Source organism: Acinonyx jubatus, chromosome D1, assembly GCF_027475565.1.
Source record: "Acinonyx jubatus isolate Ajub_Pintada_27869175 chromosome D1, VMU_Ajub_asm_v1.0, whole genome shotgun sequence".
NCBI lineage: Eukaryota > Metazoa > Chordata > Mammalia > Carnivora > Felidae > Acinonyx > Acinonyx jubatus.
In genome coordinates, this window is record NC_069390.1 from 96,929,480 (window position 1) to 96,945,547 (window position 16,068).

The following is a 16,068-nucleotide window of genomic DNA, read 5'->3' on the forward strand; positions in this document are numbered from 1 at the left end:
ACTGGTGCATTAACCTGGATGGGCCACCATGTCTGTAGGTGGATATTCAGTTAACTATACATAATTCAGGCCCAGAAAGTAGCCAGACCCCCCTTCAGATCTTGACTTCCTCTTTGAGCTCCCCTTTAGATTCAGGCCTCTGACAGATGTGACTCATTTTGAAGACCCCACAACACTCGATTCCTTGACCTCCCATCATTTCCCTGGGAGGGTCCATCCTGAATCTTGTCTGCCCAAAATTGCTCCTTCTCTGAATTCAAATTCTGCAGTTATATTCCGACCACCGTCTTCCATTCTTGAAGATGAGCACTCTAATCAATTCACTCAGAAAACTATTCAGTATCTACCAGCGACTTTGGTCTAGGTTTTCAAAGTGTGGCCTCCGGGTCAGCAACAGTAGAGTCTGTAAGCTTGTTGGAAATGAAAATTCTTGGGCCCATCACAGATGTACTGAATCAGAAACTCTGGAGTGGGGCCCAGCAAGCTTCAGTTGAATGAGTCCTTCAGGTGATTCTGATGATCAAGCAAGTTTGAAAATTACTGGTCTAGGTCTTAGGTCCTTGGCTTTGCTCTACCCACTGGATCCCAGGACTATTTCTACCATACTTTTATGGCAACCTGTTACTTCACTTGACCTTCCAAAACTTCATTTCATCAAACCCCAAATGCAGATCAACCCAGTCATCTGTTTTCCTCATTTGTTCCAAAGCTAGTCTACCTTGCTTCGACTTCTACCTTCTCAGCCCTCTGCAATTTTGCTTTCGAAGCCGTCTCCCTAAAGTTCTTCACTACCGAGTGTTCATTCAGTTGCCCACTGAACTTGACTTGTGTGAAATGGAACTCAACATCTTCCACTTCAGAACATCCCCTATTATCATGCTTCCACTGAATACAGCCAAGCTAAAGCCTGGAGTTTGGGGGAGGGTTATCTTGACACTTGCTTTTAGTCAGTCCCCATATCCACCCCACCCAAGTTGTCTTCTTGGATTTCTGAGATTTCTTTTTATTTTTTGTTATTATTTTTTTAATGTTTGAGAGAGAGAGAGAGTGAGAGAGCATGAGTGGAGGAGGGGAAGTAAGAGAGGGAGACACAGAATCTGAAGCAGGCTCCAGGCTGTCAGCACAGAGCCTAAGACAGGGTTTGAACCCATAAACCGTGAGATCATGACCTGAGCCGAGGTCGGATGCTTAACTGCCTGAGCCACCCAGGCATCCCTCTGAGATTTCTTGTATTTATTTATTTTGAGAGAGAGAGAGAGAGAGAGAGAGAGAGAGAGAGAATGAATCCCAAGCAGGTTCCATGCTAATAGCCCCAATGCTGGGCTCGATCTTATGAACTGTGAGATCATGACCTGAGCCAAAATCAAGTCATGTTGCTTAACCGACTGAACCAGCCAGGTGCCCCTGGATTTCTAAGATGTTTAAAGCCTGTTCTCTATTTTTTTTTTTTTTTTTTACTCCTAGAGCATACCTTGTTTCAATTCCCTTGCTCTCTTACTTGGATTCATATTAAATCTCTCTAACTGGTTTCCAAGTGTCTGGTCTATTTCAGCTCCATTTATCCTCTAGATTCTGGTTTTAAGAAAGTCTCTAAAATGACTTTCTGGATAGGGGCACCTGGGTGGCTCAGTGAGTTAAGTGTCAGACTCTTGATTTTGGCTCAGGTCGTGATGTCACAGTTCATGGGTTCAAGACCCCATCGGGCTCTGCACGGACAGTGCACCTGCATGTGTCTGTCCTGTCTTTTCCTTGGAATAGGCCACTTTTCCTTCCCACCCCATCGCTGCTCCTCTGTACCTCCCAGCCTCCACCTCTGCCTCAGAGGAGCAGAAGCAGCTACCCGCAGAGCATGGCTGGCTTTGGGTGCTTCTGGACAAGTGCCAGCTATTGTTTTGTAGACCTGGGGAAAGACCCAGGGCTGACTCCTCCTGTGAGAATTCTTCCCTAGCTCTAGACAGAGCTCATTGCTGTTATGTGTGCTTCCAGAGAATATGGAAGCTGCCTGTTAGAGAAGTCACTAGTGGCAAATCATGCATTTTTTTTAATGTTTATTTTTGAGAGAGAGAGAGAGAGAGAGACAGGGTGCGAATGGGGGAGGGGCAGAGAAAGAAGGAGACACAGAATCCAAAGCAGGCTCCAGGCTCTGAGCTGTCAGCACAGAGCCTGATTCAGGGCTCGAACTCATGAACCATGAGGTCATGACCTGAGCCAAAGCTGGCCACTTAACCAACTGAACCACCCAGGCACCTCACAAATAATGCATTCTTACTGCCTAACAGGCCCCACGCTAGGCTTTGGGGGGGTGGACATAAACATGATTTATTCCATTGTCCTCACTGGTTATCAGTGTCACTGTGGGTGAGCACCTCTGGGCAGGGACTCTATTTTATATGTTGCTTGGTTCAGTGGTTCTCTATCCCATCAGCCTTAACACCCAAGGAACAGAGCAGACATTCTGTAGACTGTTTTTACCACCTTGGAATGAATCTTACTAATAAAATAACTGACCTACACATGCAATTTTGAAAAGATCAATATAACACTTTAACTACAATAGAACAGAAAAATAAAGGGAAATTGTATTTCAATGGATAAACTGTATTTGAAAAGGAGATAGTCGGAAATTTGTACATACTTACAGTGAAGAGCTCAGATTTAAGAGCTGACAGTCATACGACTATTGACAATACTTTGTCTTTATATCGGCTGCCTGGATGTAATAAAGATTTGTTTATACATGCAGAATCCCCGTGAGTGCAGCAGACACAAACACAATCTGATACAGGCATGTGGTATTGGTGACTTAAATACCAGAGCAGCTTTGCTGTCAGTGAAGTGATTTTCTGAAATGGCAAACAACTCTTGGTCAACTTCCAAACCAAAAAAAGCACAATCATCCTTCATTTTACATAACAGTTGCATTCCTGGAAAGTTCAGTGTATCTTAAAATGGTGCCACAAATACGTTCTGCTTAGGTATAACCCCAGGTCAGGTTCTTGGCTGATCTCATGGCCAATGGCCTGGGGTAGAAGGGTCAGTTCTTCAAGGTCAAAGACTGCCTCCTGCACGGAGGATAGCTGAAGCCCTGGGTTCTGAGGGTGGAGCCCTGTTTCTGTGCAGATCTCCTGGGGGGAGAGGGGAGAGCAGGAGAGGGAATGAGAAAGGTCATTGCAGCCCTGTGGGAAATTCAGTATTGCCTTCAAGCACTGTCTGAATGTCTGGGGTATCCCGATGCGGCTTTAAACCTCATTCCTCTCTCACTCACTCAGGGCATCTCCGTACTCCCCTCGGACCCAAGGCTGGCATCTGGCCCTGCCCTGGACACCACCCCTGCCGCCAGGAAATCCACAGCGCCCAGCTGGGATCTGAAGTCTCTAAGGACTCCTAATCCAACCAGTGCTGTGGCCTCTGCTGAGCCATGGTGGAGACAAACAGCACGGGGAGGTACCCCATCTTGCCTCCAACTTCCCACCCCTCACTGCCACCCCTCCCACGCTCAAAACCATTAAATGGGGGTGGGGAATGAGGCTTGAGCCTGACCATCCTTTTCCAAAAGTCTTTCCTCTCGCCCTTCTCACTGCTCCTTCTTGGCCTCCTAGGAGGGTTTGCCTTTCCTTCAACAGCCCTACAAGTGATGTGGTTCCTTCTGCTTCTCTCCACTGTCCCCAGTTGATTACATCCCCTCTGTGCGCGGGTCATGCTGCTTTGGGCCTTTGGCAGGGCTGGCTGCTACGAGCTAGCATCTCCCGAGACTATCCTCATAATCCAGAAAAATGGGATTTGCTCCAGGCTCCTGAACGGGGCCGAGTGTTTTCTTCCTTTGAGGAAAGAAGTGTAGGGGCTCCCTCGGCGGCGCGCCAGGCACCTGCCCTATTGCCTCTGGAGCATCCGTCAGCTCCAACGGCATCCCATTTCCAGCCCGAGCTGACCTCCACCTCCACCCCGTCCCCACCCTCAGAGACCACACACACACCACCAGGCTGCTGCAGGTAACTTTAATAAGGGATGGGCTGACTCCTGCTTCTTGGATTTAAAGGTCAAAGAGGAAGGGCATCACATCTGCAAGAAAAGAAGAGAGTCAAAAAATCTACCTGCCCTTTGCGGCTGCCGTTCCCTCAGCCTGGCCCACCTCGCGGCAGGTGACCTATTTTTCCCCTCAAGGCCCAAATGCCACCCGGTCTCCGGAAAAAGAAAAGAAACCTCCTCTGCACGTCGCCGCTCATACCGTGCGTCTCTCGCTGCGCCGCCACCCTTTCCCTAGGCTGCCAGGCCGTGAGGCCAACTGCACCTCAGCTGTTTCTCCGTCAACTCCCTGGACCTCAAGTACATGCCTGGGTGGCTGGGGTCCCACCCGGGGCAGGCCCAGGGTCTCGGACCACCGCTATCCCCTCCCCTTCCTACAGAAGGTGTCCCCCCCCCCCCCTCCACGGTGGGACCCGGTCTCCTTCCCCTCGCGTCAGGATGGTGGGGGGGGGGGCGCCCCTCGGCCCCACGCGTGCCAGGGCCTCACACCTGGCTGGCTCATGCACCGTTGGATGCTCTCCAGCCGACTGGAGGCCAAGGCGCGGGCCTCCTCTGCAAAGCGGCGGCGTCCCTCCTCAGTTAACTTCCAGAGGCAGGAGCGGGGCCGTGTGCCGGCGCCACCCTGCACGCTGACCGGCACTTTCTCAAAGCTGTCTCGGAAACAGAGATTGTGACGGACGGTATTCTTCCAGCCTTCCGGGGCCGTCCGGAAAAAGGGGAAATGCTGTCTGCGGACAGGGGGGAACGGTGAGGAAAGATATGCTGTCTTTGGGAGACGCCCCATCTCAAGACGGTTGTCCCCCAGGCGCCAGGAGCCTCGGCCCCTCTGTCAAGGTGGACGGTGGCAGGCTGGCCTGGAACAGCTCTCTGCTGACGGAGCACGCGGCAAAGCCTGACCCGGCGTGTTGCTTGTGCCAACCCTCATTTTTTTTTTTTTTTAATTCTAGAGAGAGCGAGAGAGCGAGCAGGGGACAGGGGCAGAGGGAGGGAGAGAGAGAATCCCGAGCAGGTTCCATGCTGAGCCTGGAGCCCAATGTGGGGCTTGACCCCAAGCCCCTGGGATCACGACCTGAGCTGAAATCAAGAGCCAGACGCTCAACTGACTGAGCCACCCGAGGCACCCCACACACCCTCGTCTTTTAAACCCAGTTTACTGCTCCCGTTCCGAGACTCATTTTGTCCTGCTTCCCTCTGAGGGCTCATGACTGTGACTTGTGACGTGAACGGACCAGAATCAGGCCAACCCATGCCTGTAAGAGGAATCCTGGTCAAGGAAGGATGCCGCTTGTGGATTAATATTCTGAGACTCTCCTGCTAGAGGGAAAGGGTCTGAGAAACCCCTCACGCTCACGTGTAGGCGACTGTCGAAGCTAAATGCACATCCCTTCTCAGCCGGGTGCCCCCCTGCTCCCCTGGGCGTGCGGGGACCTGTGCCAGGCAGTCTAGCCAAAGGGAAAGCATGTGAGAAACTGCTGGTGAAACCAGATTTTCTACTGGATAATCTCGACAGGGAGGATGGGAGAATTTCTGACCCAGGCGAATTTACATTTTAAGGGACTAAGACGTAAAACGGTTAGGGTTTTCTAGACGTGAAAGGGGGTGGAGGTGGATGTCTTCCCTAACACAGGATACGTGGACACCCACCTGGGGACAGCGCAATACCAGTGTCTGGGGAAGGAGGCCTGGGAACACACTTATCCTTTCAGACCCAGATGGGGGAACTGAGGCAGCAGCCCAGGGCCAGGGGCAGCTTGGAAGGTGTCAGTCTGAGGGCCCTGACCCCCTCCCGTCCCGTCCTTACAGGGCCCCCCCGCCCCGGGGCACGTACCGAGTGAAACTGTAGATCTGTTGCACGTTGAGGCCACAGGGGGCACTGTTTCTTAATGCCAGTGCAATGAGGTGGAAGTAATTGAGAGGGGGCCGGGACCAGAGCCTCCCCTCTTGGCTGCTGGCTTGCCGAAACCTCCGACTTTGGAGGGGGGCCCTTTTGTGAGGGGACGGGAGAGCCACAGAGGAGCTGTCATCCTGGTCCTCAGCCTCCTCCTCTTCTGTGAGCTAGAGGAGCACAGAGTAGGAACTGGTCCTAACTCCACCGCCTCTACTCCAGGGGTGCAGTGGCAGGGAGGGGGACTGGTAGGGGGCCCTCATCGGGGCTTCTCCCCAACCCAAGGGCACAGCCTATTTCTGAACCCGTTAACCCTCGGTGGTCCCTAAGGATCCCTCTCTGATCGCATCATCCCTGCACCCTCCCTGCCTACAGCCCAAGTCCAGCCCAGGACCCCAGAAACTCCTACCTCCCAGTTGCGGGGGGAAGAGGCAAACCGCTTCTGAGGGGGAGACTGCTCGCTGGAGGGCGAGGATGGTGGCAGTGACTCCACTGCCGTGGCCTCTGAGCAGCTGGCAAAGTCTTCCTCTTTGGGGGCTGGCTGAGGGGAGGGGAGTGCACCTGGGAGATCCTCTCCCTTATGAGGTTCTGGGACCTCCAGCTTTCCGGGGGGATACACGATGTTGGGGTTTACCCACATCCACAGGTTGGGCTCAAGAGCTGGGCCTGTGCAGAGAAAAAGGAGATTGTGCGCCATAGCTCACTGGCTTTGGGGTCCGGCCCAGGCCGCATGACCATGCCAGAGAACCCACTACCCCCACTCACCATCTTGATCAGAGTTGGGCGTTTTTCCCACAGGTACTTTTGGTGGTTCAACTATTCGAAGTCTATACCTGGCAACTGGCAAAAAGAAAGACAGAAGAGGGTCAAAATGTCCTAGTATTTCCACTGTGGCCCCAGGGTCCTGGACCACATGGCTGTGGGCCCTCCCTGGGGCATTATGACACCATATTCGACTTCTCTGACTTCGTTCCACATACACTGTCCCTGAGCCAATTCATGAATGCCTGTGGCCTCAGCCACTATCTATCAACGTAGGGCTTCCAAATCCGTACCTCCGGCCCAGACTCTTCTGCTTGCCCGTAAGTACCACTGGGCCTTGGAGATCTTTCCTAGCATAACCTGCAGGTACTTCAGACTCCACATTCCTGCAACTAAACTCCACCTTCCTGCTCTCGCTCCTGTATTCGTCTCCGCAAGTGGCACCACCATCTAACCGAAGTGGCTTGGGTCAGGAACGCGGAAGTGTTCTTGCCTTCTCTTTCCCATCCAGCCACACCCAGTCAATCCCCAAGTCCAGCCATAACCCGAATGGTCTGTTTATCTGCTTTTCTCCAACTTAGTGCCCCTGCAGCTGGAGCATCTTCCTAAAATATTAATGCAATCCTGTCACCTTTCTGCTTAAACACTTCTGATGGCTTTCTATGACCCTTGGGCCAAACTGAAGTTTCTTGGGACAGTCTGCAAGGCCCTGGCTCCTCATCAGTGTTGGGTCATTCCTCCCAGGCTCTCCAGGTCTCCAACAGACCACACTCTAGATCCCGGGCCTCCCCACAAACTATTGTGTCTTTGCCAGATACACTCTTCTCTCTTCCTGCTGCCCTAGTTAATTGCTATTCACTCATCATGTCTCTGTTGAAACATCTTTCTAAAGCAGGCCTTCTCTGCCTGTCCAAACACTTCCCTAACACACATTTTATCCTAATTACTTTGCTTAGAGCCAATCACCAGGACTGTCTTTTTCACTGCCTGGCACATGGGAGGAGCTCAGCTTAACCTGGAGGAGCTCAGCTTAACTGGATGAATGAATACGTGGTGGGCTAAGAGTAAATCATACGTTTTCACTCATATGTGGATCTTGAGAAACTTAACGGAAGACCATGGGGGAGGGGAGGGGAAAAAATAGTTATAAACAGAGGGAGGGAGGCAAACCACAAGCGACTCTTAAATACAGAGAACAATCTGAGGGTTGATGGGGGGCTGGGGGAGACGGGAAAATGGGTGATGGGCATTGAGGAGGGCGCTTGTTGGGATGAGCACTGTGTGTTATATGTAAGTGAAAAACCAGGGGAATCTACCCCAAAAACCAAGAGCACACTTTACACACTGTATGGTCACCAATTTGAGAATAAATTATATTTAAAAAATTATAAAATCATTTGTGAAAACTAAAAAAATATCTGTATGATAATGTTCAGAGCAGCTTTAATTGTATTAGCCAAAAACCAGAAGTGACCCAGATGTCCTCCAGTGGGTGAACTGTAAACAAACTGTGGTCCCTCTGTACCATGAAATACTAAAAAATAAAAAGGAACAGTAAAAGAAAAAAGAAAAAGAGTAAATCGAGTGTATATTAGAGCTATCTGCTTGGCCCTATGCTGGCTCCTTGGGGGTTAGTGGCAACTATTTCCACCTCACCCCCCCCCCCAAAAGGACCCCTTGGGTGTCATCATACTGCAGTTGAATCTAGGTTTTTGTCTGGAAAATGATGATATACTTATTAGAGAGCTCAGTAATTAGAAAGAATGCCCATTACATTAATAATAATGTCCAACATAGTATTGAAAAGAGGAAAAAGTAGAAAGAGATATAAAGTCAGAAAGAAACAGATATAAAGTCAGAAAGAAAAAGGCAAAACTAGCATTATTTATAGAAAAAAATGTTAAGACAGAAACCATACAAAATCGATAGACAAATTATCTGAACTGACAAGAGCCTAGAAAGTTTGCTGGATATAAGAACAAATGCTAATCACTGTTCCTCCATAGCTGCATGAAGAAACTGGAAAAAATAAAAAAATTTAATTTAATTTAATTTATTTTTAAATTTACATCCAAATTAGTTAGCATATAGTGCAACAATGATTTCAGGAGCAGATTCCTTCGTGCCCCTTACCCTTTTAGCCCATTCCCCCTCCCACATCCCCTCCAGCAACCCTCTGTTCTCCGTATTTAAGAATCTCTTATGTTTTGTCCCCCTCCCTGTTTTTATATTATTTTTGCTTCCTTTCCCTTAGGTTCATCTGTTTTGTCTCTTAAAGTCCTCATATGAGTAAAGTCATATGATATTTGTCTTTCCCTGACTGACTAATTTCACTTAGCATAATACCCTCCAGTTCCATCCAGGTAGTTACAAATGGCAAGATTTCATTCTTTTTGATTGCTGAGTAATACTCCATTGTATATATATACCACATCTTCTTTATCTATTCATCTATCAATGGACATTTGGCTATTTCCATAATTTGGCTATTGTTGATAGTGCTGCTATAAACATGGGGGTGCATGTGTCCCTTCGAAACAGCACACCTGTATCCCTTGGATAAATAGTAGTGCCATTGCTGGGTCGTAGAGTAGTTCTATTTTTAGTCTTTTGAGGAACCTCCATACTGTTTTCCAGAGTGGCTGCACCAGCTTGCATTCCCACATAAACGTTTTTTTTTTTTAAAGAAGGTACTGTTTGTACACTGAAAACTATAGAAAGCTTATGAAAGAAATGGAAGAAGACACACACACACACACACACACACACACACACACAGAAAAAATATCCCATACTCCTGGATGGGAAGAACAAATATTGTTAAAATGTCAATACTACCCACAGCAATCTATGTATTGAATGCAATACCTATCAAAATAACACCAGCATTCTTCACAGAACTAGAACAAACAATCCTAAAATTTGTATGGGACCAGAAAAGACCCCAAATAGTCAAAGCAATCTTGAAAAAGAAAACCAAAGCAGGAAGCATCACAATCCCGGACTTCAAGCTGTATTACAAAGCTGTAATCATCAAGACAGTATGGTACTAGCACAAAAACAAACACTCAGGTCAATGGAATAGAGAACCCAGAAATGGACCCACAAACGTATGGCCAACTAATCTTTGACAAAGCAGGAAAGAATATCCAATGGAATAAAGACAGTCTCTTCAGCAAGTGGTGCTGGGAAAACTGGACAGCGACATGCAGAAGAATGAACCTGGACCACTTTCTTACACCAGACACAAAAAGAAACTCAAAATGGATGAAAGACCTAAATGTAAGACAGGAAGCCATCAAAATCCTCGAGGAGAAAGCAGGCAAAAACCTCTTTGGCCTTGGCCACAGCAGCTTCTTATTCAACTCATCTCCAGAGGCAAGGGAAACAAAAGCAAAAATGAATATTGGGACCTGATCAAAATAAAAAGCTTCTGCACAGCTAAGGAAACCATCAGCAAAACTAAAAGGTAACTGATAGAATGGGAGAAGGTATTTGCAAACGACATATCAGATAAAGGGTTAGTATCCAAAATCTATAAAGAACTTATCAAACTCAACACCTAAAAAACAAATCATCCAGTGAAGAAATGGGCAAAAGACATGAATAGACACTTCTCCAAAGACGACATCCAGATGGCCAACCAACACGTGAAAAAAATGCTCAACATCACTCATCATCAGGGAAATACAAATCAAAACCACAATGAGATACCACCTCACACCTGTCAGAATGGCTAACATTAACAACTCAGGCAACAACAGATGTTGGCAAGGATGTGGAGAAAGAGGATCTCTTTTGCACTGCTGGTGGGAATGCAAACTGGTGCAGCCACTCTGGAAAGCAATATGGAGGTTCCTCAAAAAATTAAGGATAGAACTACCCTACAACCCAGCAATTGCACCACTAGGTATTTATCCAAGGGATACAGGTATGCTGTTTCGAAGGGACACATGCATCCCAATGTTTATAACAGCACCATCAACGATAGCCAAAGTATGGAGTATTACTCAGCAATCAAAAAGAATGAAATCTTGCCATTTGCAACCACATGGATGGAACTAGAGGGTATTATGCTAAGCGAAATTAGTCAGAGAAAGACAAATATCATATGACTTTACTCATATGAGGACTTTAAGAGACAAAACAGATGAACATAAGGGAAGGGAAGCAAAAATAATATAAAAACAGGGAGGAGGACAAAACATAAGAGATTCTTAAATATGGAGAACAGAGGGTTACTGAAGGTGTTGTGGGAGGGGAGATGGGCTAAATGGGTAGAGGCACTAAGGAATCTATTCCTGAAATCATCGTTGCACTACATGCTAACTAACTTGGATGTAAATTTAAAAAATAAATTAAGTTTTTTAAAAAAGGTACTGTTTGCAGTAGCAACCAAAAGTATAAAGTATTCAGGAGTTAACCCATCAAAGAACGAACTAGACCTTCATGGGAAGAAGATGCAGTCACTATTTAAGGACATGAAAGCCTTGAATAAATGAAGACATAATACATATTAAAAGATACCAATTACCCTCAAATTAACCTATACATTTTATGTAAATATAATACATAAAAATTAAAATGTTCTGCAGAGTAAAACCACGAACAACAACAAAAAAATCAATAGACAACAACAAAAGCCAGAAAAGAAAATTTCAAGTCCTAAAGTTCTCAGCTCTCTACCAGACAATCTTTCACTTACTGACTTGCAGAAGCTAACACAAACCTATAAGTGGGCAAAAGATATAAATCAGTATAAGGAAGGGATACCTGAATTACTAACAAGATGTTCTTGGCCTAACTAGTAACAAGAACACAATAAAATAATGAGATAACACTTTACATCATACTGACAAATATGAAAACAGATAATCCCAAGTGTTGGCAAAGATGCAGGGAACTAGAGAAGAATCCTTTCTCATACTGCAGATCTGAACAGCAGCTGGTGCTATCACAGTGAAGGGCTGATTCAAGACATCAAGGTCTACTCCTGGGTGTGTCTATTCAAGTCAGTAGGGGAACTTATATGCTAATCTTCTCTGGTACGATCAGTTGGGTATAGACATTGATTAACTGATTTAACAAACAAATTAAAAATCTTAAGTTTATTTATTTTGAGAAAGAGAGAGAGAGAGCAAGTGGGGTAGGGGTAGAGAGAGAGAGGAGAGTGAGAGAATCCCAAGCAGGCTCTGCACTGTCAGCACCGAGCTCATGCAGGGCTCGGACTCACAAACTATGAGATCATGACCCGAGCCAAAATAAAAAATCGGACGCTTAACAGACTGAGCCACCCAGGTGCCCCAATTTAATAAACAAATTAAACAAACATACTTCACCTATCTTTCCAGCTAACTCTCTCCCCACTCCAACTATCCTTGGATACCATGATATCACCAATCCGTTGGTCTATGGCTTTGGAGTACTCTTTGGTAGAGTTGGATTTAATTGGGGTGGTGGTTTGGCCAAGCAAGTGCTCCAAAGCCAGAGAGGGTCAAAGGAATTGATGGAGAGCATGTTTGACCACGGGATTACAGGTTGGTTAAAGAAGGAAAAACACCCAGGGCTCGAGAGCAGGAAAAAAAAAGGGTGACATCAACAGGTTGGTGATCTCAGGGAGATCAGAGCATAGTGTCTCTGTTTCCCTCCCTCCCTCCCTGGCACAGATGCTCTTGAGCCTTCTCAGGGATAATGTTCCAACCAACCACTCCTCTATTTCCTGTTATTTGTGTGTGTGTGTATTTACTACTGGATCATTCTTATTAGCATTCAAATATGATGTTAATTCTCTCATCTTATTGAAAAGACCTTTTGCCCTGGTTTTCTGTGCCAGGCCACTGCCCTATGTTTTTGCTTTCTTTTGAGGCAGAACTCCTCAAAAGAACTACCTATTCTTTCGGACCCCACTTCCCCTCCTTCCACCCTTAAGCCCTTGCCAATCAGGCTTTCGTCTCCACCACCCCACCATCATCATGGTCACCAATGATGTCTGCTTTGCTAAACCAGATTGTCCGTGTACCCTCCACCTGACCTCACAGGGGTAGTCCTCTCATCTGACCAGTCCTTCCATGACACACTTTTTTCACTTGTTTCCAGGAAACCACGGTTTCTTGGTTTTGATTCTCAATGGTCATTTCCTTAGTTTGGGCTGGTTATCTCTCTTCTCTCCAGTATCTTTACAATGGAATGTCCCCAGGGCTCATGTTTGGTCCTTCTCTCTCTTCTCTCTTCTCATCCTTTAAACGCCACCCACATACCAAGGACTCTCAAAATAAACCTCTCTCCAGTACTCCAGACTTACACGTCTACCTGCTCACTCAACATTTTTGCTTGGAAATCTAAAAAGTATCCTCAAACTCAGCAGGTCCCGAACAGAATTCCTGATCTTTCTCTCTGTCCGACCAGAAGCTTCCCCCATCTCAGTACTCCATCCTTTCACTGGATCAGCCAAAAACTTTGGAGGAGTCATCCTCTCTCTTTCATACACTCCACATCCGATCCATCAGCCACCCCAGCAGGTTCTGCCTTCTCTGCCACCACCCTAAGGGTCCAGCCTACCACCATCTCTGGTCTGGATTACAGTAGTAGCCTTCTAGTCTGCTGGCTTCTTCTACGTTTACAACGTACCCTCAACACAGCAGCCGAAGTGATCTTTTCAAAGTATAGATCATGCAGGATTGGGTTACCTAATTTGCAGAGCCCAGTGCAAAGTGAAAATGAGGGGTTCCTTGTTCTAAAATTAAAATGATCTCAAGTTAGAAATTATCCTCCTATATATCCTGTAATAGATAGAAACTATTCCTCCAGCAGAGGAAGCAACTACATGGGTCACACACTTGGGAAGCCTGAATCATGGCACTCCACTGCTCAAAACCTTTCAACCTCAAAGTCAACCCCAAAGTCCTTAGAGTGGAAGATGGGCTTGTCCTGATCTCTGCTCCACATGCTCTGAACTTCCCTCTGTATTTACTTTCCTCCAGCTTCACTGGCCTCTCTCCTGCGCCTCCAACACTCCAGACATATTCCTTCCTTAGGACTTTTGCCCTGGCTATTTCTTCTGCCTGGGAAATTTTTCCTCTAAATACCCTTCAACTCTCTGCTCCAAGGTTATGTTCCCAAGGAAGCCCAACCTGATGACCCTATTTAAAACCGTGGCTGTCGCCACCTCCCCACATTCCTGAGCCCTCTTACTGTATCCTTTCTCCCCCATCTCAGTTATCACCTTATACTATAGATATATTTTTATGTGGATTGTCTGCCCCCAGTGGAACGTAGGCTCCATATAGATTGTTCTGTTCATTATGTACCACGAGTGTCAAGAACATTGCCTAGCAAATTACAAGTGCTCAATAAATATTTGTTAATCAACGAAGATACAGGAATTCCTTAGCATTACTTATGGTGGCAGAGAGCTGGAGGCGATCCAGGTCTCCATCAGCAAGGTACATGCAAAAGGTAGTATATGCAGATAACAGAATACCACCCAGCCATCAGAAATAATGAACCAGACCTTCGTGTAGCAACCTGAGTAACTCTCAAAAACAATGCGAGTAGGCACAAAAAAGCAATGAGCATTAAGTAAATGAAGGTTGTCTATAAACATAAAATAACGTTAAATCGTTTTCAAAGATAAACCTATCTAAAGACATTAAATCACTTAGGGTAGATACAAGGGAGTGTGCGAGGTGATGGAAGGCAGGGTGGGGGTGGAGGTGGGTGCACTGAAGTGGGGGTAAGGGGTTAATCCAAGGACCTTGCCTGACCAGATGGCAATAATATACCACGAACGTAGGAGGGGACCGTCTTTGCCTCTGCCTTGGAGGTCCAAAGAAAAAAATCATTTTTTTAAAAGACCATAACGGTCAACCATCCGTTCGGCAAATATCGAGCACCTCTAGGTGTCAGCCAATGTACTAACAGGGGTGGGGGTGGGGGTACAGCCTCGAACAAAACCGATAACATTTTAAAAACAGAACGAGTAAAATGTTCGTGGCGCGCCAAATGGCGGTAGGCACCATGGGAAAAGGGCCGAGGTGAGGCCTAGAAGGTTCTGGGACGCAGCGGACGGTGGGGGTGGAGGTGGCAGGCGGTGTGCTGTGGCGGGACCCACTTCCTGGGGGCTCTGGGTCGAGGCCAGCGTCGCCATGGCCCGGGTTGGGGTGGGGGTGGGGCGCGGAGGGGCTCCCGCTCGGCCGCGGTGGGGGGAGGGGGGCGCGGATCCCGAAACCGCACTCGGGCGCCCAGCTAGTCCGCCGGGCCGAAGGTGGGGGGGCTGGGGGCCAAGGGGCCGGGAGCCCCGCGAACACCCCACCCGGGCGCCCACCACGCCCCTCCCCCACGCCTCCCCGCCCCCCACGCACTCACGGTTCTGCTCGGCCAGGGGCAGGTGCGCCGTGGTGAAGGCCAGGAACGACTCGTTGCCCATGTCCCAGTCCAGCAAGCCCGGAACCTGGCCATGGAGGCTGGCCCAGAGGTCGAGGTGCTGGAGTTTCAGGTCCACCTTCAGGGAGAGGAGAGGCCGCCCGGCAGGGGGTGGGAGAGTCCGGGGCTGAAGGCCTCGCACCACTTCCTCACTTCCACGGGGCTCGATCTGGTTAGTTGGCGCCAGCTCAGGTGTGGAGAGTCCCCAGTTTGACGCCTTTAATCGCCTCTGGCCTCCACCCGGTACTCATGCGACGTCTCTCCTCAACCCCCTACGCTTTCATTTGGGGGCTTGGGGACCCTGGGGGTCCAGAAGGGAGGGATCCCAGGCTCTCTTCCCGCTATGCATTTGCACAAAGCTCTTCCTGTGTTTAGTAAGTTTCTCTACCACTTAAGAATGATCCCGTGATAGTATTAATAGCTACTTTCTGATAGATTTTATGGCTTATCGAAGACCTCATCCGTAGCACCTATGGCGATAGGATTGGAGGGTGGTTTGTTTTGTTTTGTTTTTTAATTTGGTTTTTAATCATTTCGAATTTACAGAAAAATGCCAAGAATAGTATAAAAAATTCCTGTATGCCTAAATCCTATAATCCACCAATGACACTAATTATCAACATTTTATCACATTAAAATTTTTCTTTCCATATAGAAGACATCGTTGTTGTTTTGTTGTTGTTTTCTGAACTATTTAAGAGTAATTTACAGACAATGCCCCTTTCCTCATAAATACTTCAGCGTGTGTTTCCTAAAAACAGGGATACTGGCCTATATCACCAGAAATGAGAACATAATCAAAACCAGAAAATTGAACATTGATTCAGTACTTTATTTAACATACAGATTCCATTCAAATTTCACTAATCATCCCAATGATGTCCTTTATATAAATTTTTTCTCTGGTCTAGGATCGAGTTCAGCATCACGCAGGGCATTTCTTCATTGTCTCTTTAGTCCTCTTTTCATGTGAAACA

The 16,068-nt window shown here is 47.3% G+C and overlaps 1 protein-coding gene across 2 annotated transcripts; it reads right to left on the minus strand.

The window, feature by feature from the left end:
- Window positions 1–2,614: 2,614 nt before the first annotated feature.
- FOXR1 (forkhead box R1) lies at window positions 2,615–15,473 on the minus strand. Of its 2 annotated transcripts, none has more exons than XM_053203997.1 (7): window positions 15,035–15,473; window positions 6,674–6,748; window positions 6,318–6,574; window positions 5,852–6,078; window positions 4,513–4,673; window positions 3,974–4,059; window positions 2,615–3,125 (listed from the first exon to the last, which is right to left on the minus strand). In XM_053203997.1, exons 1-6 carry the CDS (start codon window positions 15,093–15,095, stop codon window positions 4,031–4,033), a joined length of 810 nt encoding a protein of 269 aa, XP_053059972.1. In that variant the 5' UTR covers window positions 15,096–15,473; the 3' UTR covers window positions 2,615–3,125; window positions 3,974–4,030. The 2 variants fall into 2 exon arrangements, with proteins under 2 accessions (XP_053059972.1, XP_026892485.1); XM_027036684.2 differs by having other exon boundaries at window positions 2,617–3,125; window positions 4,513–4,751; window positions 15,035–15,471.
- Window positions 15,474–16,068: the final 595 nt, after the last annotated feature.

Excerpts from the sequence above, each read along its gene's own strand:
- FOXR1 (XM_027036684.2), bottom strand. The coding sequence starts at position 15,095 with ATGGGCAACGAGTCGTTCCTGGCCTTCACCACGGCGCACCTGCCCCTG. Across the intron at positions 6,749-15,034 it reads GCCCCTGGCCGAGCAGAACC|TTGCCAGGTATAGACTTCGA; the intron begins GTGAGTGCGTGG and ends TCTTTTTGCCAG. Across the intron at positions 4,752-5,851 it reads CAGATCTACAGTTTCACTCG|ACAGCATTTCCCCTTTTTCC; the intron begins GTACGTGCCCCG and ends CCCTGTCCGCAG.